The following is a 27,199-nucleotide window of genomic DNA, read 5'->3' on the forward strand; positions in this document are numbered from 1 at the left end:
GAAAAGTTTATAAAAGTGGCATCGCAATTATTGTGTATCAATTTCCCCATTTATAATATATACATCTCGTTGATTTTCCCATAATATCCAGCAAAAACTGCGAATATGTATAAATATGCATGTGAATGACGTTTGGGAAGGAGAGGCAACTTGAGATTCTTCAAGAGCACAGTAGATACAAAACGAAGTGCACGACCGGCTCTCACCTCACCATCTGCAGTCGTTGAATTCGTAATTTAATTTCTTACCTGTACAAATAAAGTGAATGATTGTGGTCACCTTGCGTCCCTTCGCCCTTATCAACAGCGCTCTACGACAACTACTAGGAAACACACAGAGCCTTGCACTTCAAACTAAACGAGGGGTTAATATCTGCTGTAAATCGACGATATCTGTCCACCAACACGACTCATCACCTTTAACCTGTAGAAATACAAATATAAGCAGAAGTAAGGTTATTATGAATAACAACGAGCAGATGGATCGACTAGAAAAAAATGCGCAGCTGGCTGAAAATATCATCGCGGACATTTACTCAAAGGTTTACAAATAGTAAATATCTTTAAATTAGTTTATTAATATAATGATGCTTTGTGTTGCAGTTGTCCGAATTGGAAAAGTCTGGGTGCAGTGTGGGGACGACGACGTCTGTAGCAACACCCGAATTGCTCAACCTTCGCCAGGAGAATGAAAACTTGCGCCTTGAAGTCGCCAAGTGGAAAGAACTGCTCCTCCTTCGCGAAATCCGCAATGGTGGCAAAGTCGTTCTTGGAAACACCGAGGTATTACAGCCATGCATCAACGACTCTGTCGAGAATGTCATGTCATTGGAGATTTTCTTGATTTATAACATCTATCTAATAATGCCGCATGTTTCAAGGATGTGGACAAGGGGATGAAAAAGTGTGTGAGCGAAGGGACAGGACTCAAACTGAACAAGTCGGAACCAGGGATGACCATGACAAATAACAAGGGAGGAAAACATGGGGGTAGTAGCAAATCTTCAGCAGCCTTGAGCCGCAGCCGCAGCCCTGCTAGAATTGGGAGTGGTACTCAACAGCTGCAGCCCAACCAGGTGGGGGGAAAGACGTCCAAGCCAGAGGTGTCAAAAAAAGGAAAAGGAGGAGGAAATTCCTCCTCTAGTCAACCACCGCCACCGCCCCCCGCTGCTGCTGGGGACGATCAGGTGGACGTGAGCAAGTTGGACTTCCGTATCGGGCTCATCAGGGCATGTGACCCACATCCCGATGCCGACTCTCTGTATGTGGAAAAAATTGATTTGGGTGAGGGCAAGGACAGGACCATCATCAGTGGGCTGGTAACCACCCTATCGCATATCTTTTCTCCTCAGTTTCAAATATTTGAATATGGAAATTTTTAACTTATAGGTGAAACACGTCCCCATCGAAGAAATGCGAAACAGACTCGTTGTGGTGTTGGCAAATTTGAAGCCGGCTAAAATGCGTGGGATTTTCTCAGAAGGGATGGTGATGTGTGCTAGTGGTCCGGAGAAGGTGGAAATCCTTCTCCCACCCGAAGGTTCAGTTCCTGGGGACGTGGTTCAAGTTGACAACTTTCCTCGTGCTCCGGAGGCCGTTCTGAACCCCAAGAAGAAGATTTGGGAAACTGTAGCCCCTGAGTTGAAGACAAACGAGAAGAAGGAAGCCACCTACAAGGGAACCTTCTTGTGGAGGGTGGAAGGTAAAGGGGTCGTCACCACAAGCACCTTGACCAACACTATGATCAAGTAAAACCATAATGAAATCACTCACTTTATGCTCACTTTGTTTTAATTTGAAATCATCTGAATAAAATGCTAAATTTATATGCGTGAACAAACGGACCCATAGGTGAAAGTGTTTTCGCTTCATAACACGACATAATGCATGTAAATATGTATGTATACTTCGCTAACATGCAACTTGATGCAAGTTTTGTTATCTTCCAATTCTGTACGGAGACGAGCCTCGTCTGACCAGGGGCTAGTTGAAAAAGACATGTAATCTTTTGCGGACGAGACAGATTTGGCAATCTCATAACATAATCTTATTATTTCTGCTTCTTCTCGTGATGATCACGAGTGGAAGACGTGTGCATGTGTTCCATTTCCATTAAACATATTAAATCTAGTCTTTCAACCTGGTCAACAAAACAACACACTCCTCGGCTAACTCATATCCAATCAGCTGACGAACGGCCGTGCCCAAAGAAATATATTTAGTGACCGGTAATATTTACTGCCTGGGTGAGACATGATGAACACACTCCGTCCTCTTCGCCTGTTTCAACTCCCTGTTGCGTCCACCAGGTCCAGGTACGTTTATTATCATCATCCTTATACAACAGAGAACATACGATGTTAAACTTTTGCACCTATTTTTATTTTGAATATTTGAAATGATGCAGTTCCTGGTGGGCTGGGGTCCCTATGGGTCCACCCGATGCCATACTGGGGGTCACCGAAGCCTTCAAGAAGGACACCAACCCCAAAAAAATCAACTTGGGCGTTGGCGCTTATCGAGATGATCAAGGCAAACCTTATGTTCTTCCGACTGTTAAAATCGTGAGCTGATCATCAATGCATCGTACAATGAGATCATCATAGAATAGAACGAGATTAGAATTTTAAATAACATGTTTTACCATGTGCCGTATTATATTTTTTGCTAGGCTGAAGAACGAGTTATCAAAAAGAATTTGGACAAGGAATATGCTGGAATTACTGGAGGTTAGGTTATAGATATACATGCAGATATGAATTACGTAAATATGTATGCCTCTCTAGCAAATGATGGAAACAAGAAACACTGAAATTAAGGATAATGAAACACTATTTATTCATTGATTCGTCAATCTAGACAGTTAAAAAAACCACGTAGCATAGCAAACAAGTCTAAAAATTGAGTAAAACATAAAATTCATCAAATTCAATTCATAACATAATCAAATATTAGTTTTATCCAGTCATGATTTTCTCGATGAAATCTTCAGGGGTACATATGTAATTTAGATCATATCTGTTGGCAACGTCAATAACTCCGGTCTCTTCAAATCGGATCAGAGGAATCCCAGCATGGACCAAGTTTCGAGCTGTTGAACGCATATCGGGGTCGATACGGAAGTCGGTCTTCTTGTTTATCAGCTTCATTCCACAATTTTCTTCTTCTTGTTGTGCGAGATAGTGCTAATTTGAAAGTGAGAACATGTAGTGAAATATATAGTATTTAGATGAAATTTGAGACTTACTATTATAAATTCCTCCAAATCCTTCCGCTCATCCTCTGAATCCGTGATGATAACACCCACTTGGAAACAGCTATCGCCAGTTGTACGCAGATGCAATGCCAAACCGGTTAGCCTTACTTGATATCTGTTAAAATGACCTTTTCTAGCTCCAATGAGAGCTCCAAATGTCTCGCCGACATACGTTCCTCTCGGAGGGTTTTCTGCTCTTATCCAGTCCCATATTTCTCGTGTCGTCATTCCTGTTGAATATAGTAATATTAAGCAAAAAATATATATTTTGTTCATAACATATCGGCGAGTAAACCATTTTGAAATTTATTTAAAAGTTAATTAACAAATATAAAGTTACCCTTGATCTTATCCTTCTCCAAAGTGATGCATATATATGTTTGGTGCTTTCGTGCCCCTTCAGCTTCGCGTTTGTTTTTTCTTGTCTCCGAATTTTTGATACTATGTATTCGTTTAGTATTAACAGAGTCCAACGTACTCCACTGATTGACATTTTTGTATTTCAAGGTCTTATCCTCCCATTTAAACATTTCACTCGTCATATGAGTTCGTTTGATTTTGCTCCTGATTCGCTTCTGACCGTCCTCGATGACTTGGGCGAACCATTTTTTGTCCCGGAACTGGTCCTTTGTAATATTTCGTAGCGAGAGGAGAAACTCACCCTTTGTTTTGAACTAGAATCATATAATAAAAAACTTAGTTAAAGAACACGAAGTGTAGATTTCACATTCAAAATTTTCTGGGTAACGAGATATAATACATAAATGATGTTGTTTTACCTCTTTCTTATTGTACTCCTGGTCATCTTCAGATCCGGTATCGTCAGTCTCGTCCTCAGTCTCGTCCTTCTCCTCCTCAGACGGTTCATCCTTCCGTTTTGATGGACCAGGAGTTTTCTGCTGGTTTCCAGACATTTTGTCAAGAGTATTACTACTAATTTTGATTAAATGTGTCCAAAAAGCAAGACTAGGAAAGTTGATGTTGTCCGTCCCTCAGGCACAAACCGAATAAACGAATTTTAGCCAAGTGTCTTGTAAGAATTTCCAAGCGACAGGTAAGAAGCCAAGCCAAAAGATAAGAAGCCACGCTTCAGATAAAGAGTATGCTTTAGGCGAACGAAGTTATTTTTAGGTAAATTGTGGTTTGGTCAAAAGTACACAATAGACAAAGAGAGAACGCTACTTGGGCGTTGTTTACCCGACCTATGTAAAATACGACCAGTTTTGCAGAGGTGTCACGTCTGCTACATCCTAAATTAAATCACCAATTCAACGTACATAATTGTAGTTTTCAGGAATTTTATGAATTTTTAATTTCTTTAATTTTCATGAATTACTAGTGCCCGAGTTCTTCAAGGTTAGCCAACCACTTGAGCAGGTTAATAATTGTGAACCAAATATAATTAAGCAAAAACTTTGCAGGCAGCAATAAATCTTGCTCTTGGGGAAGGAAATCCATGGACATCCAGTGGACTCAACGCCACAGTTCAAGGTATCAGTGGAACGGGCTCTTTAAGAATTGGGGGTGCTTTCCTCCGCCGTTTTTTCCCTGGGAATAAGGATATTTACCTTCCCATCCCCACATGGGGCAACCACATCCCTCTCTTCAAAGACTCTGGCCTCAATGTCAAGACTTATCGCTACTATGAACCCAAAACTTGCGGTTTCGACTTTCAAGGAGCACTGGAAGACATTCGGAAAATCCCAGAAAACTCAATCATCCTTCTCCACGCCTGTGCTCACAATCCAACAGGCGTTGATCCCAAGCCAGAACAATGGGCAGAAATATCAAAGTTAATCAAGCAGAAAAAACTGTTCCCCTTCTTTGATATGGCTTACCAAGGATTTGCTTCTGGTAAATATTTTATAAACTTTTCTTCTTGTATAGACATTACACAAAATGTGAAATGGCAAAATCTTCAGGTGACATGGATCGGGATGCCGCTGCTGTTCGACTGTTCCTCAAGGATGGACATCAAATAGGATTGGCACAATCATTTGCTAAAAATATGGGACTGTATGGTGGGTGACATATGTACTTAAGTACTAATGACAGTTTCACAAAAATGTGTGCAAAAAAGTTGATTCTACTTATTTGTTAAATACACTTTATGGAATTATGACTGCAGGTGAGCGTGTGGGAGCATTTTCCTTCATCTGCAGCTCAAAGGAAGAGGCGGACAAGGTCATGTCCCAACTCAAAATCGTCATCCGTCCCTTGTACTCTAATCCACCTGTCCATGGAGCTAGAATTGCAGCTGAACTCTTGAACGATTCATCCCTGCGTGGACAATGGTATTTACAATTATTTATTCTCTCTCACAATAATGGTCCAGTAATCAGGTAAACCAAGTTTAAGCTGTGCAACTTTTCGAAATGAACTTTAGGTTGGCCGAAGTGAAGGGGATGGCTGACCGTGTAATCAGCATGAGGAACCAGTTGAAAGACAATTTGAAGAAGGAAGGGTCCTCTCGAAATTGGTCACACATCACGGATCAAATCGGCATGTTTTGCTTCACTGGCATGAAACCAGAGCAGGTGGAAAAACTCATGAAAGAGCACAGCGTCTACCTTACCAAAGATGGCAGAATCGCCATTGTCGGTATCACCACAAAAAATGTCGACTATCTGGCTCACGCAATACATCAAGTGACCAAATGAGTGTATTGTATACACTCATAATATATCACAATTATCATATAATCAGAGCTATTATTAAAATGTAAAAGCAATCGTTACTCAAAAATGATAATAAACATGTCATTTTATTTTAAGAAGATAGTAACATCAAAGAAAAGTTGTAGAGGAGTATGTCGCTGCTGCAAATATATATTTTTATTTTTACTAATATTTCATGAACATTTTTATCGCTAAAAAAATATGTGGCTTCTTTTCGTTGGGTTTGAGTGAGGAAAATGAGACGCCTTGTTTAATCGGATTCCGCGCTGCTGTTTTATTCCTCATCTCTCCGGCCGTAGAGATCAGCCAACGTGTCCAGCAAAGGATTATTATTGTCACAATTTGCTGAACAAGTTTCATCAAAATTTCAGTCCACCAGCCGGGTCTTGTCATTTGTCTCTTCTCACAAAATTACAATTTATATACAACACGCCTCATTTGTATGTCCTTGCTACTCGCTATTCGTAGCCAAAGCACTCTCCAAATAAAAAAACAGTCAACAAAAACCTATTGTTCCCTTGAGTCCATAAAAGTCCATAAAATTTTATATTTTTTTAGTTATACAAGGCACACTACAAAAAAGTTACTCTCCTTTCCATCCAAGACTTCGATTAGAAGTGCAGTTTTGGTTAGTTGATGTTGCAATTTTCTACAACGGCAACATATGACATATAGTAATAGGCGACCAAGAAATAAAGAAATGTCGTTTATGCCGCAACGATCCTGCTCAAGAAAATCATGGGGGATTGTCCTCTTCTATCTCGTATGTGTCCATAATATCAGTCATCATAGATTAATGTGTCAATTGCTAGTGTGGTTCGTGACTGTTTGTTTATTTATCATTGCAGGTAGTGATCTCATTTTATAATCCAACTGACAGTGGAGCTGTAGAGTTCGACGAATCTAATTTTGATGCTACAATTGGTAGATGAATCTAAACTTTAATATAGCTACAATTAAAAACGTAATTAACATATACAATTTTCACTCTACAGCACATTCGGAGCTCGTTTTTGTAAATTTTTACGCCGACTGGTGTCGATTTAGCAACCTTCTAGCTCCAATTTTTGATGAAGCTGCAGACAAAATCTCTGGTGTTTTTCCAGACAAAACTAAAGTCACTTTAGGAAGAGTTGACAGTGATAAGCACAGTAAGCTATTACTATTCTCTTGACTAGATCCAAATCCCATTCTATCAGGGTTTTAAACATGGTTTGTTAATTAACAGGCTCGATTTCATCTCGGTACAAGATATCAAAGTATCCAACGCTCAAGTTAATTCGAAATGGAGTTCCTGTCAAAAAAGAGTATCGTGGTGGTCGGACGCCGGAAGCCTTCTTGGAGTACATCGTCAAGCAGATGGAAAACCCTATTCACGAATTTCATCACCTTCGAGAAGTTCTCAGCATTGACGAAACGAAACGCATATTTATTGGCTACATGACTTCCAATACAAGCAGAACCTATGATACTTATCGCCGAGTCGCCATGAATTTGAAGGACGATTGTGCTTTCTACGTTGGATTTGGGTGTGGTTTTTTTTGTTGCATATCATATATAATAATGGTAAATGTTTAACTTAACTTCATGACGATTCAATTACAGTGAGGCATCACGCACCATGCACCCCCCGGATGTTGACATTCTTGCTTTCCGACCAGATCGAACAACTTCTGTAGAACTCGACGAGACATTTAAAGGAAACTCTGAAAATTTTGACGAGGTTCTAACATGGATTCAAACCAAGTGTGTTCCACTCGTGAGAGAAATCACATTCGAGAATGCAGAGGAATTGACAGAGGAGGGGCTCCCATTCATGATCCTATTTCACAACCCAGACGATAAGGACAGTATTAGACGCTACAACCAAGTTGTTCATGAGCAATTGATGGGTGAAAAGCACGCCATCACGTTCCTCACTGCCGATGGAAAGCGATTCGCCCACCCCCTTCATCACTTGGGAAAATCTGAGAAGGATTTACCCCTCATTGCCATCGATAGGTGAACATATGCTTACTTCTTGGTCCACACAGTCAATACATGCCTTGAACTTTTTCGAAATTTATTTTGTATACAGTTTTCGCCACATGTACCTTTTTCCGGTAAGTAAATAAATGGATAACTGGGCTTATTCATATTAACTTAGATTTTATTTTAGTTAAATCATAGTAATAAAACCATAAGTACAAATACATGTTAGGATTAATCCGAGTCTGAGGTAGGTTGAGGATCAGATTTGACAACGGTTCTTTTGCGGGATGATTCAGGTGTCACTATTTTTGAGGATTGAGCCATACTGGCTTCATATTCCTCCAACTTTTTCACACAGGGGTGGGGGTGGGGTGGAATTATAAATGCCGATTTAATTTTGGCTCGCAATATTGCATCAGTTTGCCTCTTGGCATGTTTGAGATTCCTCACATCTCTACAAATATTACCATTGTCTTTGTTATATAGGATGCGAGCCAGATGGACATTCCTGGAAAGTTGAAAAACTTTATTGCAGATCTTCATTCGGGAAAACTTCACCGCGAGTTCCACTACGGACCGGACCCCAACTCAGACCCCAGCAATGACTTATTGACCCAACCAAAGGGGACGTCGCCCCCAGAATCCACCTTTAAAAAATTGGCCCCTTCCTCCAATCGATACACTCTACTCAAAGATGAATTGTGAGCGAGTTTTCTAACCATTCATTTCCGTACAAGTTGACTATTTATTTTCCCAACAGATTTTATTCAAAATTGTACAAAGGTCTTTTGTCGTGTAATTCTTAAAGTTGATCCGTGTTCATTCATTCATTCATTGTGTAAATTATTTCAAGCAATTGTGTTAGTTGTGGCGGAGAGAATGTAAATAATTTGAGTAATGTGCGTTTGGTTGAGTGCTCATATATTAATCGCGATATTTCTAATAATATGAAGCTAATAAGAATAACCCTCTCTTATTATTTCCTTAGCTAACTCCTTGCTCAACAACATCCAACAATAATGCGAGACATTATCCCGAAGTTCAGTGTTTACCTGTTGGTGTTGTTCGTTTACGTGACGTCGTCCTCCTACTAAAATATGTCAATCCTCCTCCTCCTGCCTTAGCTATACATAATACACTTGCTGTTGTCCTGTCCTCTCTTTTTGCATGATGTTCTCGCCACAAACAAGCTTCAGGACCCATTATCCTCGCACCACCAGATTTTTATTTAATTATTCAATTGACTTTCTGTACATTAACTACATAAACCCAATACGTAATTGCTAAGTATATTGTGCATAAGTGTAAAAAATAAGACGGTGAGCTATTGGCCTGGTTGTACGTAATTTATAACCTTTGACTATAATTTGATTTGCCTAGTCGTTACGGTCATTCAAATTAAACTGTAATTACATACTAGTTAGTACCTTATTACCCTTCACGTCTTTTTCATCTAGGTCCATTAGCAGCAGTTGTGAACGTTTCGTAAGCATAAGTAGACAATGAAGAAATGTCAAGTTGTGCTAGTTTTTTGTGATAATCTATTTAAGGTCAAATCTGGTACTGCTCTTTAGTTGTTTAAATTGAAACATTGCTTTTTGCATTCATGTACAGCAATTGAGTTAATATTATTGCAATATAGGATCCATGTTACTTAAGTATGGTTTGCAATCTAAATTTAACTTATGGATATACATATGTACATATGATTATGGGCTTCTATTCTGATTTCTGAAATTAAAAACCGTGCGAAATGAAATGATGATTGTGATTAATGTGCACGACTTGTTGGTACATACATATATCATACAATTTCAAACCGCAGAGTAATCATTAATCCAATCATATATCATATATGATTGGATTAATGATTACTCTGCGGTTTGAAATTGTATGCACATGCATTATTTTGGTATATATAATATATACCTTCTTGAAAGTCATTATTACCAAAATTTAGCTACAGTTAAGAATGAACTCCCGATAAAAACATTTTCCAAGCTCAATTATTCCTACTGGATGACGAGGTATGATGAGGCCAACGATAAGATAACCTCTAACCTTAGATAACTGGTGCGTGCAATTATAGAATAATTCGACATTAATCACACAACGCAGGCTTTCCCTTATAATCCGTGCGTCACGTCGCCACTAAAAAGTGCAAACTCGTTCGAAAATTGATGTAGCTAAGGTTCACTGCACACTGAATAGCAATATTTGTTCTTTATTTATTATTACATACTTAACTATATTTATTAACTATGCATATATTTAGAACTTGATTAGAGTAGAAACTAGGATTATGAATTATAATGACGAATCCTTGCACAGGGCGCTGCGCATGTGATGATGAAGCTATACAATGTAATTACGGATAAGGACAACGATTGCGCTAGAGAAGTGGTTCTACTAAATTTGCTACTCTATCCACCGCACTTCCTGGACCGACCCGTTTGATTTGATTTTAAACATGCTATACAAATTGATAGGGCAAGGTCCTCCAATAAGCTAGGAACTATTATGTACATAATGGTGCCTGTTCTGCACCTTTTCTGATTGATAAGTGATATGACTCTAAAACTTGTAACATTGTTAAGAACAATTGCACCCATATAAACCAACCATGCACTAGTTATTTATTTAATACCAGAGAATTCAGACACCCATCCGCAAAGTTGACATATATGTAGCTTCATCTTTCACTATCTACACAGATATTGGCACGTACGATTACAAAGTTTGGCGATTATGACGGTTAGTTAGCAGTTTCGTGAGTGTGAGTGGCCTTCAAGTCCCTGGTAATCATGAACCACCATGTGCACACCACTTTTCGCTGTCATTACTACTCTAAAAGGCACTTCAGGTACTTGTGGGGAGCGAGGAAGAGAGAGTTTTTGCGTTTAGTCTTTGAGCTCTCGTCAGAGGTTGGGAATGGGGTCGTGGGGGTGGTGATGTCTGGAGGAGGAGTAGTGCCGCGCATCCCCGCGCGTGGTCGTGGGCAGTCGTGCTCTGAGGGTGGACTGCTGGCTGCACCCCTGGCCGTTGTTCCCATTCGTCGTTTGCGTGGCCGAGTCCGCCTCCTGCACTTTCATACCAGAGATGGACATCTGCGCCTTGACCTTCATGGCTTCCTTGAGGGAAATCTGTCGCCGCTTGGCCTCCTTCCGCGAGTTCCAGCAGAACTCGAGGAGAGCGATCACCACGGCGAGGACGAGGCCTGCGATGAGAATGTAGAATATCCCGGCCAAGCTCTTCAACGACAGCTCGTCATCCGCCTCGGCCGCATTCTTGTCTGGAAGGGGGCACTCGGACCTGTCCACCCACCACTTGTTCTGCATCTGCATCAGCGTCCCACTCTCCTTCATGCTTAGCACAACCAGGTTGATTTGCTGCCTACCCACAAAAAAACATATGTTGAGACCATGAACCTTGCTGTGGTCACGCAGACCAATTATGCTTAATCGTACCGACCTCTGCCTCGATATGCCTATGGACTATGGATACAGGAAAGTCTACTTACTTGAGGGGTGAGCCGAGTGGGGTGGCCACGCCGAACCCCTTCGCGTCCAGATTTCTCCCCACCTTCATCGTGTTACAGGGCTGCCTCTCATTCGTGTAGTCGTTTTTTGGGGATTCGACCAACAACGCGTACTTTCCTAGAATAAGACAGGAGCATTCGTCATGCGAGACAAAAACAACTCGTGTCCACGTACAATAAACAATTTGCCATCAACTGACTAATTTTATGGACTATAGATTTGTAGATACATGTATACAACTGCCACTACCACAACAGTTGCTAAAGAATAGACGCGTAGGATAATATGGGGACGGGTATGTCAGCCATGTCCATACACTTTGGAGATAGATACATTCATGTGCAGCCTCATTTCCATTTGATCACCGTTCCAAATTCGTATGTGACGCATATGGGAATGACTTCATCAACGGAACGTGTAAAACAAGGCCAGTACCCCGTTTGTAAATAGGACCATCAATGCTCTTTTGCAGCGAGCGAGAGAGTTGATGAATGCAAATTCCAACCAAGTCATACGAAACAAGTAAAACAAGGCTCCAAATTGGGTTCGGAAAGTGATTCTGGATTTGTGCGAGCAAGAGCCGGAACAGTAGCTGAGAACACAACAACATGAATCACTGTCATGTCGAAACCCACCAACAACGCCATGTGCACCACTTTTGTAAGCATACACATATTTCATCTCTACACATTCATGGTGCAATTAGAGGCAGACAATATGGAGAGAGAAGGAGAGAAAGTGAGAGCATTTCACTACTCAGACGAACGATCCAAATATTTTCAAATTTTCATTTCCTCCTCCACTTTGCAGGCGCATCTCGTCCTCCCAAGTTACCTATTTACTTATACAGCTAGCAAAGTGGGTTTAGTGAACGGGACGCTGCTGAATGTACAGCACAGGCATGGGTAACCAACGTTAATTAACGTTCTCTGTTGGGACAATTGCACGAGGGGAAAAACACCGCACGGGACTGTGATGGATAGAATAGGCCAATTAATTGAGAGAGCCAGTAGCACAGCAGAGTGCATACAATTTCATGCATTCGATGACTGCAATTCAATGCTATCAAGATCTGGTCGTCTGGTGAGGATCGAGACAGAATTTCGACGTCTGACTCCATACTGAATGGGACGAGTGGTTTGATGGGAAGTAGAAGCATGTGTTGTGGAGGCAGGCACTACTAAATGAACCCTTCGCCTGGGCTGAGGCGGAACAGAGAGAAAGTTGGGCACCGTGACGATGATGCTTCCACTGGGAGAAAAGGACCAGGCGGAAAAAGTCTCGTTTGTGAAATGGGTCACAGCCACTCCGCTTTTGATCACATTCAAATCGCCCAAGTTGCACTGTGCATGCTTGTTAGTTACACAGTTCGACCGTTGTATACATCCTGATTACATGGCTTCCTCTGAGAGGGGGCGGAATAATGGGAAATGCAAATGAGCTATCCGGGGACTCACCCTTCTTCTCCCTCACTCGCTTTATCCCATCGTCATAAGTGCGGACAAAGACGTGAGGTCGAGCTGACATAAAGTCCCACATTTTGGTGTACGCTTGCATTTGCGACCTCTGCAAAAAAAAACATTGGGGTTATATCGGCACATCAAATATCAGAATACCCCTGCATTAAATTATTAGCAGATCTATGTTCTGACGGAATTACTCTGAAGAAGTTCCAGGTGGATCCGCGATCGAGGGTGCCATACTCGACGTCGGTTTGGGCGGCGAGGTCCTCGGCCGAGTTGATGGGTGTGACCATGCGGTTGACTGTGCGGACGGCGGCAAAATTAGCCGTGTACGACGAGATGAGAATGAGGGTGAAAAACCACCAGACCGCGCCCACAATCCGACCCGCCGTCGAGCGCGGCGACGTGTCCGACCCCTGTTGCAACAAGGCCGCCAAAGAGAACCACATGGGGTCGTTCGACACGGAGGATGTGCTCATGGTTCCATCGGCCCCCGTTTTCCATTCGTTGGGGTTGAACCGGGAAACGAGGAAGAGGACGATGCTGACCTGGAGGAAATAAAAAAAAGTGTGACATGTTAGAATAAAGGACGAATAAGTGGATATGCAGCAGCGAGAGGAATGGGTGAGCTTGACATACGCCGACGTAGGCAAAGAAGACGCAGAGCCAGATTTCGTTAGAGAGGGGGCTCATGAAGGAGAAGACGGAGGGGGATCGCTTCGGGTGCTTGAAAACCATGATTGAGATGCCGAGGGACATGAAGGGCTTGGAAAAGTCGATCACACGCTCCCGCTCGGAAGTGATGGTCAACGGTGAGATGGCAATGTCCGCCTCCTGAAAAACCACACCCACTTATCTTACATCATACTTATCCGTATAAAGTAGAGCTCACTTACCCTCCGCATCAGCTCTCCTACCATCCCGTCCCAGTCCCCGTTCCTGTTCTCGTTCCCGTACTTGTTGTCCTTCACGATCTGCATCTCGTCTGCGTGAATAATTATGCATTTCTACATACATTGAAATGCCACTTTGGAGGATATTTGCGTAGCAGAACTCGACTCACACTGAATTCCCAACTTGTCTGAAATCTTGTCGGCCAGGTCTTTGCAGAATCCGGCATAGCGATCGTTGCCTGTGAGGACTTCCCCCTTCTCCGGCGTCCTTGGCATGAGGTAGGGCTCCTCCTGAAATAACAACACCAGACTTGGCGATTAACGTTCAAGAGTCGTTGTCTGTATCTCGTCTTCAACATGGCATTCTCGAACCAACGAATTATCCCACCTCTCCCGCACTGATTAAGAACGTGAGAACCACTGAGATAAATTTGCATGGTCGTGTAAACGTTTTAAAATAATAACGACCAAACGATTCGAAGTGAGACCAGGCTTCGTAAATCGTACCGGTTGAAAAAGCTATATCTGGTGGATCATGATGAGTTTCACGTCCCAGTGACCAAATGTTCGTCACTTGACCGTACTCTTGTATAATCATTAATCCAGAAATCATAGTTTGGAATTAGAAATAAGTTTCCGAGACGGATGAGGACGATTAGTAATGTGTCAATATTAACGTATAAATATTAGTAGTGCATTTTTGGAGGCCAAGGGAAACATGGTGGGAATTTCCCACTGGGAAATGAGATTATTATTTTCATAGTGGGTCGCGCCCCATAAAATAATACCAAGATGCTTCTATGCTGTGTTGGTGCAATTTAATTAGCAGACGACGAGCCGTGCACACGATACTCGCTGTCAAGTAAGCAAACACGTCGTTTTTTTGTTGGAGGACCTGATAAAAGCAAACGCTGTCTTCCGTTCGAAAATATAAGACACATGCATGCACATCCAGCCCTGTGGACAAATTCGGAGCATATTCGTTCTACGGGGCACTTGGAGGGCGTGGGGACGTATGGGGTTTGGCTATTATTTGACTTTGCAGGAACGAGGCAAGAGGGAAATGATGAGCAGAATGATTAAGGAAGCCATTGAGAACAAAGAGAAATGTCATGAAAAGAAGGTTTTTGTGAACGTCGAGGGCTTCTCTCCATGCACAATGCCGTGCACGAGGGGTAGGGGACGGAAAGCGAGACAAGAGGTATTAATGCTAATTAGAAAAGAACTGAGCGTTGGCCAATTAATTAAGAACTTGTTCCGCTGGGTTGGAAATTATGAAAAGTTTTTTGTGGGCGGAAGATGACACACAATGTGGGAATAAATGTACAATTATGTGTTGTAGAGATGAGAAAGGACGAACCAGAATGGAGGTCACGATGAAGGTGCGGTTCTTCTGAATCCGTGAGAACGTTGTGGGTCGCACGTACTTTGGGGGAATCTTGACAAAACCCTGCGTGTCACTCCACTCAGCAATCTGTAATAGATATTCAAATAAGATATATGTATGACGAGCATATGCATTTTGCCGCGAAAAATCGGTGACACACCCACCTTCACTTTCGTGCTGTGAACGGAGAGCTCCATCACGTCGACGGAAAAATTGTGGCGTCGTCCCTCCTCTGTGAATCGGATGGTGCCCGTCAGCCCTTCCAACTCCACCTAGTTACGCGAGGACCATTATTATCAAACACGCTACTAGCTAACCGTGTCCACTTGTCGTCGTGACCTAATGATATCCTACCTAACATATCTAACATATCTAATATCAAGCTATCCGGTAGACCAACATGGGTTCTCACCCCCTGGTAGAAATCAGTGTCGAATTCTGCAGTAATCAACAAAAGCTCGATGCATATTATACGCTTATTCTAATTCTGCATAGTTTTAAATATGCACACATCACTCTGAATACAGTTGTTCTACAGAAAATTTGGTGGAATTTCTACAGAAAATGATCAAAATTTCAACCAGGGCTCAACTTTTGGAGCTTATTCTGTGCTCAAGGTGTCGTTGACTAATTGGAGGGGTTTAATAATAACAATTAGAAACGGATTCAAGTGATGAATGGCTCCCCAGCGACAGAGCAGAACAGCACGGAGCGTGTATAATCAATCCCATCCTCACTAATTAGTGACATTCACCACCACAAATCAGCCACCCCAGCGCTGACTTGGGTTCAATAGTAAATAATTGTGACATCATCAATGAAAGTGGGTCGCAGGGGAGCGAGTGGGCTGGATATGATAACCATCGCTTGCTTCATACACACACAGTGAACCTCCTTCACGTATTATTGTCCAGAGGAGCATGAACTCGGCTCCTTGCTTTCTTCCAACTTTTTCAGCCCATCAAGTCTCTCCCTTCGTAGTAAACTAACTTATGAACGAACGTGCCACGCACCGTGGTCGGTCGTGTAAATTTATTTTTAAACTTTCTGACACGGAATTTAAGCGATTTTTAAAAGAGAAAGGCCGCAAAGTTGGACAACTTTCACTTTCACCGCAAAAGTTGGGCAGAGAGAGGAAAAAGTCCACTTGTGCTCGCTCGCACTCACCTTTCTGATAAACTTTGAAATCTTTTCACCCAGCTCGAAAGGGACGGGAGAGTCGGTGAAGTCCCGGCCCGTGGCGCAGTGAACTTCTCGCATCGTCGTATTGAAACTCGTCGTCGTCGTCGATGAGGACGAGGAGGACGGGAATGTCGGGGTCTTGTTGTTGCTGGTGCTCATGGCTCCGCCGGAAGTGGTGCTGATGGATCCGCCAACAAAGAAATCCGGCTTCTTCCGCAACACCTTGCCAAAGGCTTCGGCCAGGACGGAGATCGCATCGTACATCAGAGCAGCGTTCGCCTGTCGTACCCATTCCGCATTAACATTCATTACTTGGCATATCTTTGCTAATTCTTGTGATCAATTTGATGTGGTCCACAAAATATGCACCATTGGAACTCAAACATGTTCAACCCAGATATTTTGTGACCCACAGAGTTTGGTTAACTCATCATAAGCTTTCTTTTTAATTTTTACTTTGAACTTACTCCTAATTGGAGTAAAATATTTTATAGGCAAAACCTTACGTAGATACTTTTTAATTCTTCAAGTTTTAGAATTTTTGCCCGAGTTGAAAAATCCGAAAACATATATTCTTAGAATCATTTTTATTTGCTTGATTTTACAAAATTCACTTTCACTTGGTTTGCGTTATATTGTGAGTTACATGTGCATGTTTATCTATCTATTATAAGGGAAATAGGTTCGTTTGGAGGAGGTAATACGTATGTGAGGCGGACGGAAGTCGTAACGCCATCCATTTACTGCTCCATCGTCTATAAAGTTGACTTTGAGTCATTTTATGATTGATGCTGCTTTCCCTGCTGGACTTGCTTCCTACCTGCTCTCAGCCGTACGGGGAAAGTACAAAGCGCATGGATGAATAGCAATATGAATGCAATAACGACGGAGGTGCAGAAGTGCGAGAGATCAGCAGCATCGCTAACCAACTAATGGCTGGCTTCATATTTTGGGCGTGGTCCTTTCTGGTCAGTTGGCTTTCTCTCCTCGAGTAAGAAGGAGCTCAAGGCTGGTTGCCCTACCTGGAAGCAAACCTGGCAGACCATGGGCAACAAAATCGTCACCTTCACGGAGGAGCAGTTGGAGGATTATCAGGTGAGACCCAGACATACTCAAAGACCAATTAGGACTCCACTCTTCACACATGTTATTCCATTCCTTCAGGACTGCACTTTCTTCACGCGGAAGGAAATTCTGAGGTAAACATGTGCAAATTCATCATCGTATGCTCCTTAACCAAACACATGAGCACTAATAATTCACACATGGTGAATGATTACTTTTGCAGGGTGTTTAAAAAGTTCCGAGAGCTGAACCCCTCCATCGTGCCCAAGTCCATGACAGCCAACGAGCCAATGACGGTCCGATTGCCGTTGGAAACGGTGGCCAAAATGGCGGAGCTCAAGGTATGGGTCCTCCTCGCCACTGGGGTCATGTGGGGTTCTAAAGAAGTCGTTGTTTTCGTGCTTCAAACATGATAAATTTCTGCTCTCAAATATGGTATGTGTTTTTTGTAGGAGAACCCGTTTCGCCATCGGATATGCCAAGTGTTTTCTCGAGATGGGAATGGAATCAGTTTTGAAGACTTCCTCGACATTTTCTCCGCCTTCTCAGAACATGCCCCACGGGACATCAAGGTCTACTACGCCTTCAGAATTTATGGTAAATACAACACAATGATGCAAACTGCCAGAGTTAGTATTCAACGCATTCTGTGTGTGTGTGTGTGCATGTGTTGTAGATTTTGATGGGGATCAATTTCTGGGGACGGGTGACTTGGAGCAGACGTTGAAACTCCTGACTCGGGATGAGCTAGCCCCTGACGAAGTGGCCCTCGTGAGTGTCAAAGTCCTGGAGGAGGCCGACGTCGACGACGATGGGAAGTTGTCCTTTGGAGAATTTGGTAACTATACACGAACCATAAATGCATCACGTATCCGAGCCCTTTATTCGCTTCCTTTGCCCTTGCCTTCTGTGCCCATATCTGACAAGGCGACTATTAATTATCTGACTCTCTCTCTCTCTCTTGCCTCTAGAACATGTCATCACGAGATCACCCGATTTTCTGGCTAATTTCCACATCAGGATTTGAACCTCCTCTGTCGACAGCTCTGAATATTTCGAATCGCATTAATTATCCTCACTCTGCCAGTGGCCTTTATTCTCTCTCTCTCTCTGTAATCTATATTATATCTCTCTCTCGGTAATAATGGTGGTGACGATGTTGTTATCATTATGAGCAGAGTATCTAGGAATGCAATACATGTAGTCGTCGTGTGGTGTGCGTTGGAGTGGAATAAATAAATGGTGGCGGTGCAATCAGAATGGAAGAGTCGTCCTGTTTGTTTCTCCTCCACCTCATTAACGGTAGCAAACAAAGGAGCCGGTTGTCGGAGGCAAGTCGGCGTTGGCGTGGGGAGCGGAGGAGGAGAAAGGCCGAAGCTAATCGCTCTAATCTCATCATCAGCAGCAGCACACATAATCTGTCTCCTCCTTCCCCGTCACTCCAGAGAGAGATCATAATAAGCAAGACAAACAATGAGGAACAAATTCGACCACCGAGTCGTTAATCACGCAGGATTAAATCCACACATTATTCTCTCATCAAACCCACCAACTCCAAATTGCGACTCCTCACTTCCTCAGTATCATTATACCAAATATTTCGTAGTAGTATTAATTAATTTAAAGAGGAAATGTATGGGCTGACCGAAATGGAGGGTTTTCCAGCTCCTGGGAAGTTGGTGGGGTCGAGGGCGCTCCACTTGCTCATAAAGTCGCGCACGACCTTCCTGCCCGGGTCCACGATCCGAAATCCCGTCACATTCACAGCCCCGTACTCCACGATGGAAGACTCCCAGGGCTCGTCCATTCCAAGGCCGGAGATGAGGTAGTGGTACGTGCGACGGCCCATCGTGGGGTTGAGCACGTGAGTGACGATGACCTCCTGGGCCAGCGTCACGGGACAGTCCAGCACGACGTACTTGTGACCAAACCTGGAATTTATTTACGTGCGAGTTAGCTTAAAGTACTTGAATGTGTGGCACCCACTCATTTATTGAGACGCCCAGCCTCCATCCATCAAACCACGAGGAAGAAAGTTTGCCACTTTCGTTGAAGGGCCAAGAAATGGCTGTGCATCAGGCAGGACTGTGAGGAGGAAGGTTTCCTCGGCCCCATAATAATACACAGTCTGCCAGCGAGTCAACCTGATTGGAAAGTTTGGTAGCTTATTGCTGGTTGTAGAACAAGATGTGATGTGATGCTGATGGGCCATCCTTAGATCATTATCCAACACCCATTAATTAACCCGGCCTCACTCGCCCACTAATTCAATCATGGCCCCCACCACCGCCACGCCATGAGATGAGCACATAGCATCTCGTCATCAGCCCAATTAAACTTTCCCAACAAGTGTAACCCACACACTTTCACTCCCTCAATGACTGCCAATCTCCTCTCCTAGAGGAGAAAGTTGGAGGGAAAGTTGAGTGGGTTTCCATGTCCAGACCTCTGGGCAAACCTCTCCCACCACCGCAAACACCACACCCATCCCACTTTCCAAGTACCCATGTTCCCAACGACCAGATCCCCCGGGGGACAATCACCACCGCACGTTCAGCCTACGAGCACCCAGGGAGTGTGCAGCGGAGGAGGCCAAAGTGGAGGAGAACGCGCATATGAGGAATTCGCACACGAGAAATGTGTACGAGGTGTCAGATTAGAGTGAGATTTAATGTAATTCCAAGAAATGTGGAAGGGGCGCAAATATTCATAAATCAGACTGGGAGCGTTTTAAAGGCCATTAAACCGTCAGCCCTAAAACCAGCTCTCTCGCTCCCTCTTCTATAATGTGCATGGGGCGGAGGCTCACTTCTTCTTACACCCAGTCTTAAATCCTCCACTATTGCGTGGAAATATTTATATAGTCGCCCACAAAATGAGCCTCGTACTCACTAAGGAGGCATAAATAGAAAGGCGGAGAAAGGAACAGGTGGTGGGAGATGAAATCCTCTGTATATTACCATCCTGCTTCGTCATCCAACCAACTTTTCTGCTGGTGACGAGTCATACAGCCAGCCGCCAACTGTTTGCTTATGGTGATGAGGTGGTGGAAAGGTCGTTAACTATGCTGATGGGTTGGGATATCTGCATGTGAATGAATGGGAGTCCTACCTGTTCGCCTGTTCCACCTGGACGAGGATGGCGAGCACCTGTTCGGCGGAGGAGACGTGACGCACGACCTGGATGTGGATGGACTCGTTGGTGAGGGCCAGCTCCTGGAAGAGCCCTTGGAGGCGGTACAGCCCTGCAACCCACGCACAAACAAACACAAAATGTCAGTATTTTATTTTTTAGGGGAGAGAGGATGACCGAACGGTGGTCGGTGGTGGGGGCGGTAGGAGAACGTAATCCGATTTGGTCAGTTTCTCGGCGTGGTGGTCATTTCTCACTCCCAAAATACTCACACCGCACGGCACTCGTCATCTTAGGACGAAATATAGTGCCAGGCCGACCACCACCCGGAAACCAAACATGGTCTCCTACTTTATAGCTCACCAAAAACAGCTTATCCTATGCTTTCACTTTGTAGAAGAAAGAGCACACAAACTGGAATTTGAGAATGGCTGCTAAATACTAAGCTCGCCCTTTAAGCCTAACGAGTGTGACACTCATCACAACAATTAGTATTTAGTACCAACGGTCATCATCATCATCACGTGGACTCGTGTCACCCCACCCTCTCGCTATTTTCGCACGGACGGGAAGTTGTGAGCCATGGAGAAGAGATGAGGAGCAGGGCAGCCCCACACACATGGGACGACCATCCCAGAAATGTAATTCACTTTCCTTCACTTTCACTCTGTCCTCGTGTGACTGACTGCTCCGACTTTCTCCTCTCGCGCGGAGGATGTGAGAGAAATGCAGTCTGCCGTAAATCAGAAAGTGAAAGAGTAAAAATGGGATGCAAATCCCTCGAGTGTGGCCCTGCTTTCCCTGCCCCTTCCCCCACCAGACACGGCCAAAGACGACTTCTATTCACCCCTGTGTGTACCTGCTCCCTATTTTCGATAAGAAACAACCCAGCCAAATATTGACTCAATCATCACGCGTGCAACTACACATTTATCTACGAGGCAGAGACGTATCTAGGTGAGACTGCAACAATGGGATCCAATCCTCCTCCTCCACGGGGGTTGGGTGGGCCCGACGGAGACCGCTTTAATGGAGAGAGTATACGCAATCTTATGGGTGTGCCTGCTCCCGCTATTTGGCAACTGGTGGAGGAGATGATTTACTCATTTCATAAGCTGGTTGGCAGGCGGGCAGACAGGGTAAAAATCTGGATACGGAGGGAATTGCCATTTTGGAGAGAAAAGTGGCTTTGTTGCAGAGTAAACAAATCGGATCTCCATTTGCATTTGCAGCCTATTCCACACATGTCCCTTATCCTTCCTTGGCTGGTGGTAGTAATAAGGCTGGCTCCTCTTCTGCAGGACGGAAGGAGGCGAGCGTGTGTAGCAGCAAAAACAAACAAATCCCATTTCTTTTGAAGCTCAATAAACCAAAGGAGCAGGGAGAAAGTCGGACCTGGTAAGTAATGCGCTCAAAAAACGAAATCCAAAAATCTCCTCGAGTCATTTTCCTCGTCCTCCTGCGAAACATTTTGCACGAGTCAACGTGTGAGCTTTCACTTCACTCGATCTCTATATGAGCAAAATCTCTCTTATTTCATTTTTCTTTTTCCCCAGAAAACAAGGCCCACTTCCTCCCTGCTTGTTTGACTTGTGCTTACGAAATTGGTGGTTTCTCTGGCTTGGGAGGAGAGGGAATGAAATATCCAAGTGCAGCCTACTTCTGAGCGGATCAGACCAGTAGGCACGCACGTATCCATGTGTAGCTGCATCCTCCATTTGTTTGAAGATTTCTTTTTTCCTTTGTAGAGCGAGGACATCTTTGAACTCTTTAATTTAAATCTAATTTGCTTCCATCCATCGTCGTCTCCCTTTTACTCGCTCCCATCTCTCCTCCTGCTCAAAGGAGGAGGAAAGATTATTCGTCAAAGCAGAGTCCTCGCGTAACAGTCCAACTCTCTCCCCGCACATCTCTCTGACCAAAAGCTGGTTGTGACTCCCTGCCTGTGAGAGAGCGGAGAGGGAGAGAGATTCCTGGTGGAGATAAGTGGGCTTCTTCCTTCTTCTTCTCTCTCTTCAAAGAGCACATTAAAGTCAAATCAGCGTTGATAACTCTCCACTTGATAAGCCACAGGAGTTGCATTCCGCTCCAACCACTTTCCTTTGATTATCGACTCCACGACGACGAGACGAGAAGAAGGGAGAGAAAGCTGCTGTGAAGAGTCAGCAGAACAAATTCTGCGTGCACGTAGGGAATGGGTTGACCGAGTCTCAGCTTGCCTCACCTTTCTCGATTTGCACTCTCCGTGGAGCAACAATGAGTGTCAACAATTGGAGAGCAGCAGCTAGTCGTCTCTCGGGCTGGCTGGTTGGGTGCTCATTTGGATGCGGAGACAAAGAGAGGATGGATGGAGTGGTGGAGAGGATAAGATAAGACTGATGTGATGGAAATGCTGCTCACTCGACCAAAACGCCGGAAATGAAGTTGGGAGGCTGGGCGGGTGGGTGGTGCTCCATCATGAGGCCAGAAACCTCTCTCTGGCTGCTGGCAGGTCATCAGCCCAATACGACCAATACTTCTTCCCCAACCCAGTGAGTACCCAAGATGAGGTCACACTGCTCCTCGTACACGGCTCGTAGTCCATCCAGAGAACGAGAGCAAATGTTGGTCACTCTGCTTAATAAGAGCTCCTTCTTCTCCCAGCGGAGAGAGCTCAGAGTGGAAAGTTGTTGGGAGAGAGGGCATGAATAATGAGAGGGCGATATCCACTCCTTGCTATCTCACCCGAGGGACCGCTCCAAACTCCACAATCTTTGCAAATCCAAACAATATAATTCGAGATCCAGAACAAGTGGAAGAAGACGACAAGGCAACATAAATCCACAGAGTCGTGTAAGTACTCATGCCATGCAACCCAGTTCCGTGTTCTACTCGCTGTAAATAAGTTGTTTTGAGGTACAATCAAAGAAGGAGAAACCATATTTGTGTTTTCCGTGAGGAATTTGTGGGGCTGGTGGGGAGCGAGGCTGGAAAGTAATTGGTATGACATGGTCTCGATTAATAAGGAGCCCAGCAGAGTGAACTCACCCTCCATGTTGCAGTAGAGGTAGATGATGCTTCTCCAGCCGTAATAGTGGATCGTGTCAATCAGCGCCCGGTGGAACTCTGGCTTCATGCTCGTCGCAAAGTCAAGCATGGAGGACACCATCTAGAACAGAGGAACAAGAGAACACGTCAGCCTCATGTCTGCATGACTGACGACAAAGCAATCTGGGAGCGGATTGGCTGCTTGGGTGGCATCGTACATGCCATGCCGGCCTAATGTCTCGTGGGGAATTGGATGAAACTAAAAAAAACTCCATTTCCGCCCAGTCTCTCTCTCTCTCTCTCCAACAAAGAAGACTTGTTTCCACACAATTGATTCTCGTCTGGAGAGAGAGAGAGAGAGAAATTAAATGAAATGATTCATGTGCAGGAGGCCATTAATCTGCTGCTGCTGCTGCTGTTGCCCTCCCCACCAAAATCATAAGCCACAATTTATGTCTCCTTAATTATTTGGAGCAACAGAGCCAAAACGGCAACACGGCGGCGAGGAGAAAGCAAACAGTATTAATCTGATACATTATCCAGATATACAAGCAAGCATATAAATACGTGGATTGTGCTCATCCGCAGAGGTTTGCTCACCTTTTCAGGGAACCAGGGAGTGAGGAAGGGCATCTGGAAGGTGTTGGCGTAGGAATGGAAGGTGTCGAAGGACTCCGGACTCACGGCGCCCACCATGGCGAATACCCCGCGGGAGAAGTGGTGGCAGACTGCAAAGACAAAAACACACGGCATGGTGACAACCTTGCAGAGACAATTCCAGTGACAATTTCCGAAAATAGAATCATGAGGAGATGAAGGAGGGTGAATAGGAGAAATAGGAGTTTGGCATGGTCGTGTGGTGCGGTTTAAACGTGATGTTTTGTTGTTGTTGTTGGTGTGCGGGGGACCAGATCAATAATGATAATGACCAAGTTTCATTAGCTTGTTCCTCTGAAAGTAAGTGGGAGAGGAGCGGCGAGTGAGGAGTGGAAGGAAGGAAAGCATCATCAACTTTCTCCTCCACGGATTCATATTATTTTGGGACACGGGGCGACCCAGGCGGCTGGTGGTGGTCTCGCAACAAGAGCCACCTCGGATGACGACGCTCCTTCTCATCCTGCGTGGACGGGGCAGGTGTGATGATTACGATTCATCACCATCAGCCCAGCTCCCTCGGGACACATCCCACCAAGACAACTTCTTCACTTTCATTGTCAACTCGGGGGACTTTCTCTCCACCACCACGGCCAGACCAGACGACGAGGCGGAGGGAGAGCAATGTGACAAGTCGGAAGCCATAAATGGGATGGGAACTGCTTTTTGATACACTTTAGCCATCTCTGGCTCATCAGTATGCTCACACTTTGTGCAGGAGGAGGAATAATGATGATAATGCGATAAATATTAGTCACTCATCCACTCTAACAGATTGAGCTCATCCCCATAGCCGAGATATTTGAGCATAGACTTGGACGCGTCTCAGGCAGCACTATTTGTATGGATTAGACTCTGCCTGATCATCTCCAGTGATGGCCCACATTTATACACGACGACACAATAAGTTGCTCAAAGTCCAACACGACAGAGTCTCACTTAAAAGTTGGTGCAAGTAAAGTTGGCAACTTTTGGAAGCAACAAAGAGGCCGACGAGAGAAAGCAGCTCTGAAAACTTACTTATTTACTGCTCACTCACTAGCACAGAGAGAGAGTGGCTGCTGACATGGAAATATGGGACGGGATTTGCTCCCACCACCACCACGCCGGGCATTCTGTTTAGCTGAGGGGAGAAAGAGAGTGCAATTAGCACCACTACCAACTCATCTCCCGTCTCATTAATGTCCACTTCCTTCCTCGCCGCTTTGTTCCACCCTGCCGGCGGCAGCGGCGATGCCCTCCTGGTCTTCCCCCCACCATCACCACTACCACCCATTAGCTACCAAACTAACAAAGTGCCATGGGAAGGACGGAGGAGAAAGTGGTGTCACCCACCCATCCGGATATTGTCAAATTAAATTACACGTGTACATCACACTTTCCTCGTCATGATCACATGCAGCAAGTGGAGCAACTCAATTACAATTTAGCGATTATTACATTAATGCAAAAGTTTCAGGCTTTCTCCTTCACTCCATGTCAGATAGTCTGGATCCATGCACGAGTGGGACAATCAATCACTCTCGTGTTAATGCGCGGAGGATGAAATGCGCTGACGTGGCGTTATGAGGAGGGATTGGCAGCAACGCTGATATTCTAAGAGGCGAGAGAATTTGTGTCTGAGAAATGGCAACAACTTATGATTGCATTTTTGTGGGTGGGACTGGAGTATTAGTTGAGAGTGGTGTAGCTCATTAAGGGTGGTGATAGGCCGTTAAACCCCGTCCGCCGCTTGGGCAGCCAAGACTTGGGCTCAGATTTGTTGGTTGTTTAGCGGTGTATTTAGCTGTGTTTGGGAAGTGAAAGTCAGAGTGAAAGCAGGAGAGCCACGTGGAGCCCGGACGGACGGAGATGGATGGAGTGCCGAAATTTTAATAAATGAAGAGTGTCTGGATTTATTAGGCTCTCTCTCTCTCTTCCGCGTGTAAGTAAGTAGAGGAGCAAATTATCCTCTCTCTATCTCCTCCACTCCATCCAACCACCACCACCACCAACCAAAACATCATCCTTCACAAAGTCAACATGGGCTTCTTGTGGGAAAACGGCCCGTCCACACATTCCGCACCCCTCGAGAACTTGGCTAAGCGCTAATGCGAGTGGGATCGATGGCAGTGTGGAAATAAAAGAAAAGAATCGTCATTATCGTCATCATCGTGGTGGGACTGCTGCTGCCATCGGGACCATCCGTCCAGTGCTCATCACTCAGCAGCACGGGGATAGAAGTACATCGTGGACGCCACGCGAGGACAGCGTATTTCCGCCTCAATGCCCCCACTTTCACCGAAACGCGGCCATTTGAGTGGTTGGTGAGGGCAATTTGGGCGCATCTCAAATCTCGACTCAACAGCCAGTGTGTAGCCAATGTAGCCAATGTAGGTAGGTGCATGTGTGGGTAGGTGCCATTCCCAGCAGCCAAGAAATATTCGCTTCACAGGGAGCGACGTTGGGTTACCACGTTGCACTTTTCAGCTCATTTGCCTCTGCTGACGTGAGCATTTTCAAATCTGCAGTTTCACCACTCCCAAGCCGAGAGCAGATGCTTTCAGGGGAAGCCATGCAAATTCAGCTCTTTGTTCCCCTCCACGAAGGACCGTGACTTGGAGGGAGGAATGGGCGAGGATGGCGAGGATGGCGAGGATCCTGGTCAGAAGACTGCTGGCTGCCGAATCATGATCCAATCCAAACCTTTTGATTGTGGAGCCAATAAAGAAAATAAATAAGGAGAAAGAACAACAGAAGAGTGAGCGGAGAAAGTGGTGCCGACGGGGTTTGAGCTCCCACTCGTCGTCCTCGCCGCCCGTGCTCTGCTCCATTTCTCAATTCTCCTCAACTCGCTCTCTTTCAATTAAGTTTGGGAATGGTTTGTTGGGAGAGAGGAGGCAATCATGGGAGACGGAAGAAGATGACCTGGTCACTCCGAGTGGACCTTTGCTTTGGGGCCAGTGGAATCCAA

The 27,199-nt window shown here is 44.6% G+C and overlaps 5 protein-coding genes across 6 annotated transcripts in view; 4 read left to right on the forward strand and 1 right to left on the reverse strand.

Moving 5' to 3' along the window:
* The first annotated feature begins 130 nt into the window (after positions 1-130).
* Positions 131-1,843, forward strand: LOC110858462 (aminoacyl tRNA synthase complex-interacting multifunctional protein 1). Its single transcript, XM_022107250.2, has 4 exons — positions 131-541; positions 603-782; positions 881-1,318; positions 1,389-1,843. Exons 1-4 carry the CDS (start codon positions 266-268, stop codon positions 1,749-1,751), a joined length of 1,257 nt encoding a protein of 418 aa, XP_021962942.1. The 5' UTR covers positions 131-265; the 3' UTR covers positions 1,752-1,843.
* Positions 1,844-2,030: 187 nt separating this feature from the next.
* Positions 2,031-6,039, forward strand: LOC110858461 (aspartate aminotransferase, mitochondrial). The gene is made up of 8 exons (XM_022107249.2): positions 2,031-2,314; positions 2,407-2,563; positions 2,671-2,728; positions 4,595-4,611; positions 4,677-5,109; positions 5,178-5,276; positions 5,384-5,549; positions 5,642-6,039. The coding sequence occupies exons 1-8, from the start codon at positions 2,253-2,255 to the stop codon at positions 5,913-5,915; spliced, it is 1,266 nt and encodes a 421-aa protein (XP_021962941.1). The 5' UTR covers positions 2,031-2,252; the 3' UTR covers positions 5,916-6,039.
* A 171-nt stretch (positions 6,040-6,210) lies between these two features.
* Positions 6,211-9,666, forward strand: LOC110858444 (endoplasmic reticulum resident protein 44). Of its 2 annotated transcripts, XM_022107229.2 has the most exons (8): positions 6,211-6,696; positions 6,782-6,857; positions 6,929-7,084; positions 7,162-7,462; positions 7,539-7,934; positions 8,011-8,035; positions 8,391-8,605; positions 8,893-9,666. In XM_022107229.2, the coding sequence occupies exons 1-8, from the start codon at positions 6,598-6,600 to the stop codon at positions 8,894-8,896; spliced, it is 1,272 nt and encodes a 423-aa protein (XP_021962921.1). In that variant the 5' UTR covers positions 6,211-6,597; the 3' UTR covers positions 8,897-9,666. The 2 variants fall into 2 exon arrangements, with proteins under 2 accessions (XP_021962921.1, XP_021962919.1); XM_022107227.2 differs by having other exon boundaries at positions 8,391-9,666.
* A 1,754-nt stretch (positions 9,667-11,420) lies between these two features.
* The window catches only part of LOC110858318 (glutamate receptor 1), a 31,447-nt gene continuing 15,668 nt past the window's right edge, over positions 11,421-27,199 (reverse strand). The window contains exons 4-16 of the mRNA XM_035858818.1: positions 24,193-24,320; positions 23,593-23,713; positions 20,545-20,677; positions 19,079-19,364; positions 16,354-16,647; positions 15,351-15,458; positions 15,160-15,273; positions 13,970-14,090; positions 13,803-13,891; positions 13,546-13,740; positions 13,104-13,454; positions 12,901-13,009; positions 11,421-11,560 (exon numbers count right to left, since the gene is read on the reverse strand). Of these exons, the coding sequence (XP_035714711.1) occupies positions 11,421-11,560; positions 12,901-13,009; positions 13,104-13,454; positions 13,546-13,740; positions 13,803-13,891; positions 13,970-14,090; positions 15,160-15,273; positions 15,351-15,458; positions 16,354-16,647; positions 19,079-19,364; positions 20,545-20,677; positions 23,593-23,713; positions 24,193-24,320 (2,189 nt within the window). The remainder of the gene's footprint in view (positions 11,561-12,900; positions 13,010-13,103; positions 13,455-13,545; positions 13,741-13,802; positions 13,892-13,969; positions 14,091-15,159; positions 15,274-15,350; positions 15,459-16,353; positions 16,648-19,078; positions 19,365-20,544; positions 20,678-23,592; positions 23,714-24,192; positions 24,321-27,199) is intronic.
* LOC110858319 (calcium and integrin-binding family member 3) lies at positions 17,340-18,693 on the forward strand. The gene is made up of 6 exons (XM_022107046.2): positions 17,340-17,463; positions 17,533-17,567; positions 17,657-17,774; positions 17,886-18,030; positions 18,110-18,271; positions 18,405-18,693. The coding sequence occupies exons 1-6, from the start codon at positions 17,413-17,415 to the stop codon at positions 18,458-18,460; spliced, it is 567 nt and encodes a 188-aa protein (XP_021962738.1). The 5' UTR covers positions 17,340-17,412; the 3' UTR covers positions 18,461-18,693.

This window comes from Folsomia candida, unplaced genomic scaffold (assembly GCF_002217175.1).
Source record: "Folsomia candida strain VU population unplaced genomic scaffold, ASM221717v1 Fcan01_Sc021, whole genome shotgun sequence".
NCBI classification, from domain to species: domain Eukaryota; kingdom Metazoa; phylum Arthropoda; class Collembola; order Entomobryomorpha; family Isotomidae; genus Folsomia; species Folsomia candida.